The sequence below is a fragment of the Acyrthosiphon pisum genome, chromosome A1, assembly GCF_005508785.2.
Source record: "Acyrthosiphon pisum isolate AL4f chromosome A1, pea_aphid_22Mar2018_4r6ur, whole genome shotgun sequence".
NCBI classification, from domain to species: Eukaryota; Metazoa; Arthropoda; class Insecta; order Hemiptera; family Aphididae; genus Acyrthosiphon; species Acyrthosiphon pisum.
Window position 1 is genome coordinate 79,395,555 of NC_042494.1, and position 5,584 is coordinate 79,401,138.

The following is a 5,584-nucleotide window of genomic DNA, read 5'->3' on the forward strand; positions in this document are numbered from 1 at the left end:
GTAGAGTTGAACTTAAGATGTTTATAACTCTTAAAACCATAACTAAAATTACAAATTGGAATTTTGTTAATTGACTAATGATTCCTAAAAATAAAATATAACTTTTTTGAGTACTCAATAACATTTCATTTTTTATTATTTATTATATTATCTATAGCTTCAGATACATCTTTATCAGCTTCTTCTTCAATTTCATTTTTTTAAAAATTTAAAAATTGCTGAATAATTTTTTATCATTGAATGGCAATTTCGATATCGACAAACCTATCGCGTATAATAAAATCTTATTACCTATATTGCCTTCCTTTAATCCTAATTCAGTCTGAATTTCAAGTAATTTTGAGTTGTTACTTGGTCGAGAAAAATGCACCTAGAGGGACACCAAAATATTAAAAAAATTTCGAGAAATATAATAAACAAAGTACCTATATAATAATATATTCTAATAAAAAAAATATATATATAGTATTATGTGTTAATGTTCTACAAATATTTAATTAAAGCATATTCTACCTTAATTCCTTTGCACATATCCAGAACCACTAAATTTAACCTAGGAGACATACAATGAGTATATATGGCAGAAGGAAAATATTGTTTTATTTTGACTTGAACACCATTAAGACACCCCGACATTACACTTGCACCGTCATAAGATTGTGCAACAATTTTTAATGATTTCGTGTCAAAATTGAAATGGCATAATGATATCTTAAAATGAAATTACATTGTTAAAACTATAGAAATTTTAAATTATAAAGACATTGGACTTGGGGGTGCTTAAAATAGAGTTGGGGGTGCTTAAGCACCCTCTAGCACCCCCGTAGTTGCGCCACTGTGTACGATACAGCCTGTATCCCATCCACTACTATCAGACTATTAAAAATATATTTTACTCACTAGATTATGACAAAATGCATTTGACATATGAGACCAAATAATATGTATGCCAAATATATAAAAATGAGTTTATCATAAAAGTAACATGACATTATTAGCACTCCCATGACAATAGAGCAAAATGCTGTGAACATATCACCATAGCGCGCCCAATCACATTCCACTTTTCCAATTAAGTACGAACTCGCGGCTCCTGTAAAATATATTTTTATAGATTAATTATTACTTGACTATATAATATTGAGAAATACTAACCACATAACGTAACCATTGCCTCGGCAAGTCCATTTGACAAGACATCGTGATTTCCTGGTTTTTTGAGTACGTATGAGTACAAAACGTTTATGTTAGCTAAAACCTGTAACATTAAATATTTCCTAAGAAATAACAGTTATATTACACTCATTTTTTCCTACACAATACACATTATACATACATAGGTACTAAGGTTAGGTACTTACTTACCAAGGTACTTACATTATACAATAATTTATAGTAGGTATATTTTATTATAAATACCAGATGAAATAAAAAAACAAATGAAATAAAAATAACTTAATTTACTCTGTGTAAACACTACATAATAATATACAGTAATAATGCTATTTATACCAAATAATAATAATAATAATATAAATCATCACTGTGGGATAAAAAATAAAGTACAATAAAGTGAATAAACAAAACAAAATAACAGCAACTACTACCTAACTTATTTTTATTATTATTTTTGTACATGTTGGGCTTTAACTTCCTTCCCATTTTCCCATAAAGCTAAGTCAGGAGATCAAGAAAATATGCTGAGCAAGGAGGCCCGTTATATATGTGTCGATATTATAATCAATTTCGTCAATATTATAAATAACTAAATAGGCACAATATATTTTAAAAATAGATTTACCAGAATGTACGCTGCCATACCCACTATATACCATAAACTTTTTTTCAGTACAACTGGATTTGAATATGAAGATTTGAAGTTCGTCCATATTTCTTTCGAGAAAAATACCACAGTTTTGTAATCTTTATCGAGCTCGATTTTATCTAGACAAAAGAAAGTGTCAAAATATAACAGCTTTAAATTTACATTATCTACCTACTTCGAGTAACATAATTAGGTAACTAAATTATTAAATAAACATATAGTAAATTATAATAAGAAACAAAGAGCTTATGTGGTTTACGAATCTATACTTACTTTTATTTTGTTTAAAATGTTTCGTTTTATTCTCTACACCGTGTTTAAGAAGTGACGAATCTTCACATGGCCCTTTTGAATTTAGCCTATCACTATTCTGTTCGACAGATGGAAACAAACAAGCCCAGGTTGTAGCTAACAACAAACCTTGAAACAAATAAATGGGATTTACCTATATATTTTATGCAAACACATGAATGTATAAAACTTTAAATACCTGTGTGAATAGTTTAAATAATTTATTTACGATTTTTAAATTTTGAAAAATTTTTATTAATCATATTGATTCGAGTAAAAACATTCAAATCATAAGTGCATATTTTGAAGTATTTAGGAGTGATTAGTACCCGCAGGTTTCAAATAAGAGCTCCCGGTTTCCCCGATTAATTTATATCACAAAACGCAATTTAATAAATTATAAACCCATGGCTATTATGGCTTATGGTTAGGATTTTGAATTTTGAATATACTTGGGTTATAAATTAATAATTATAATTATAAATATTTATAAAACAAATATACGTTTTTAAATAGTTAAATTAATCTTGTATCGTGTCTGTGAATAAAAATAATTATACATAATTATACATTATATACAATATATACATTATACATAATATTATAAATCGTCTTATTACTGAACACGTTGCTGTATGGCAAGATAGTATAAATCCCTCCGGTCACGTTGACTATGGTTTGAGCTAAGAAATCTCCGACAACTTTACCAAGTTGTATGGCTGCCGAAGCAATACCAGTGGCCATCTGAAATTTTTCAACGTCCTCGATCTTGGCATACAAATAACAGAATGCTATCATATCACAGCTATATATTGCCCCGATACCACACGAGGACAGCTACACTCAGTATTACATAAAAAAAAAAATAATACTGTAGAGCATCATTAAAACCAATTTAATAGTGATCTAGTAGGTATAGGTACTATTATCTATGGAATAATCAATCGTACTAACCCTAAGCTGCGCAACACTGGGTGCACCAGTCATGAGGAAATAGGCGACACATGAACAAACAGTCAAAAATATAATGTTTGGCTTATACATAAGATAGTCAGCAGTCATAAACATTAACACTGATATTAATAGCGCTGAATATGTTTTGAGGTACTCAATCACGGTGGCTACCTGTAAAAATGTAACATAATGAACGGGCGATCAATGTACCAAATATTTGTACGATAATGGCTGAAGATTTCAAGATCATTAAATTCGAGAGAGATCTATGTATAAGTAAATTGTAATCAGACTATGTGAACGTTTCATAGCAAAACGCTTTGATTTCAATCCCTATAAGTTTCCAAAAGCCATAGGGTGGCTCACACATGAATTATTGTTTATTTAAATGGTTGCCATTGATTACAGATTATATTATTATTATAATATATTGATAGAAATATCAAATAATATGGCATATAAAAATGTAAATAAATACATATATTATATTTTAATAAAAAAAATTAGATAATAAACACAATTAAAATGATTACATTTATGAATTTCAATCGTGGTTTGATTTTTTAATTCTGGACTTCTGTAAACCCATAAAGACGGATAACCAGTCTTAACGATATTGGATTTATAAAAATCTGCTTTTAAGCATTTGTTGAATCTGTCTCCAGTTTTTTGTGTTTAAATTAAAAATATGTCTACAATATTAAGAACTGGAAAATCATAAAAATAATCATTGTAATTGTATTTGCATTGTATATTTCTACTGAACTAAAACGGAAGGTAATAATAGAAAGATATAACAATTTCAACCCGGATAAAGTCAGTTAATATAGCTAGCATAAAATAAAATAGCTTTAAGGGGATTCGATACCATTATTTTCTGATTTTGTCTAACACACGCGTGACATAAGATTTTAGACGGGTTTTTTGCCAAACCAATTGATCGATTAGAATTATAAAAACAGATTTGAATTTTTCGTCAAGTCTACTTGAAATTAACTTTCTCACATTTATGATTTTTGATTTTTAACTTATCAAAAAAATTGAAATACGACAACTTTTAAATACTCTTTTTTAATATGACATTTTTAGGAATTTGAGGGATATTATCAAAAATGTGGGAAATCGATTTCAAGTAGACTTGACGACATTATTTCAAATCTGTTTTTAGAATTATTATTGCTACATTAGATCAATTGGCATGTTTGGCAAAAAACACGTATAATATACTATGTCGCGCGTGTGCTATAGAAAAACACAGAAAATCACGGTATCGAATCCCCTTAAATTTTACGACATTTTATTTTAAAAACGACCAAGTTTTTTTATGTTTAAAATTTAAAAATGTATAACTTAATTTGTTTATTTACTTCTAGCTGTAGGTTCGGCGTTCCCCGGGGATATATGAAGTCGAGATGGTAATAAGTAAAGTATATAGTTTTTTTCTTACGTGAACCAATTGCATGCAGAAATAAACGAATATGAGTTCGAATATTATTAATGACAGGTAACTCTACGTAAAATATTTGGTTCAATTTATACCTAAAGTTTTTTTGAATCGTAAAATAATATCGGTTAAGTATAGTAGTATAAGCCTCAGAAATACTCTTAGCCTTTTATATTATATATTATAATAGCTGTTGCCCGTGGCTTCTATTCTAATACTCACACCTCTCTGACCCGCTTGACCCACTCAGGATTGAAAATAATAGGTCTGCAAAATTTGGTGCCAATTGATCAAAAACCGTAGAATTGCATGTACGTAATTTAGATATAACCCGACTAATATGATGACTGTCTATTATTGTCGATATATCTATCGTTTCCGTTTTTCTTCAGTTGAAATATTCTCAACTGTCATTTTTTAAAATCGGTTGAGTATTTTTTATTATTTAAACATCATCCATACAAAATTATCTCCAATCATAATAACGTTTTTATTATATGTAATCAATAGCAACCCTTTATATAGGTAAACAAAATTTGTATGTGAGCCACCCTCTAGCGGGCGTAAGGAGTACCACCCGTTCTAGCGACCTATAGGAATTGAAGACGAAAATATAAATGAAGGAATGTCTCAATGAATCTGTTGATGTACATTTTATTGAAAACGGTCCAATAATTTTTGAATTTATAAAATATGACTTACAGACAATAAAAACATTAATTTATAATTTATATATATAAAGAGAAAGGAGAAGAAAGATGTACCTACACTATGAAAAATTGAAATTTTATTGAAGTTTTTTTTTATATAATCTATAAATTCAAAGAGGACCGGAATCATATTGGTTAGTATTTAAATATGATATGGGCTGATACGACTATTGAGTAAAGGTCATGATGGCCAACCTATGATGGTAAATGATAATCACTTATACAGGGTGATTCTTTTATCAAACAACACTCATTATTTCAAAAAGTGTAATTTTTTTTGAAAATATTTTTTTACATACTTTCAAGTCGCTTATCAATCAACGTTTTTCTTAAAAAATTATATTTTTAAATATTTTTTAT

General features: G+C 28.4%; 1 protein-coding gene across 4 annotated transcripts in view; it reads right to left on the minus strand.

The window, feature by feature from the left end:
- LOC100572819 (thiamine transporter 1) overlaps positions 1-5,584 on the minus strand; it is a 14,974-nt gene that overhangs the window by 4,211 nt on the left and 5,179 nt on the right. For 3 of the 4 annotated variants that reach the window (XM_016800950.2, XM_008180164.3, XM_029487587.1), the window contains 6 exons: positions 3,071-3,241; positions 2,737-2,953; positions 2,099-2,245; positions 1,802-1,944; positions 1,156-1,258; positions 901-1,093 (listed from right to left, as the gene is read on the minus strand). In XM_016800950.2, the coding sequence (XP_016656439.1) occupies positions 901-1,093; positions 1,156-1,258; positions 1,802-1,944; positions 2,099-2,245; positions 2,737-2,953; positions 3,071-3,241 (974 nt within the window). Of the gene's footprint in view, positions 1-290; positions 371-513; positions 712-900; positions 1,094-1,155; positions 1,259-1,801; positions 1,945-2,098; positions 2,246-2,736; positions 2,954-3,070; positions 3,242-5,584 lie in introns of those variants that run through there. The other variant, XR_003839077.1, reaches the window with a different exon arrangement.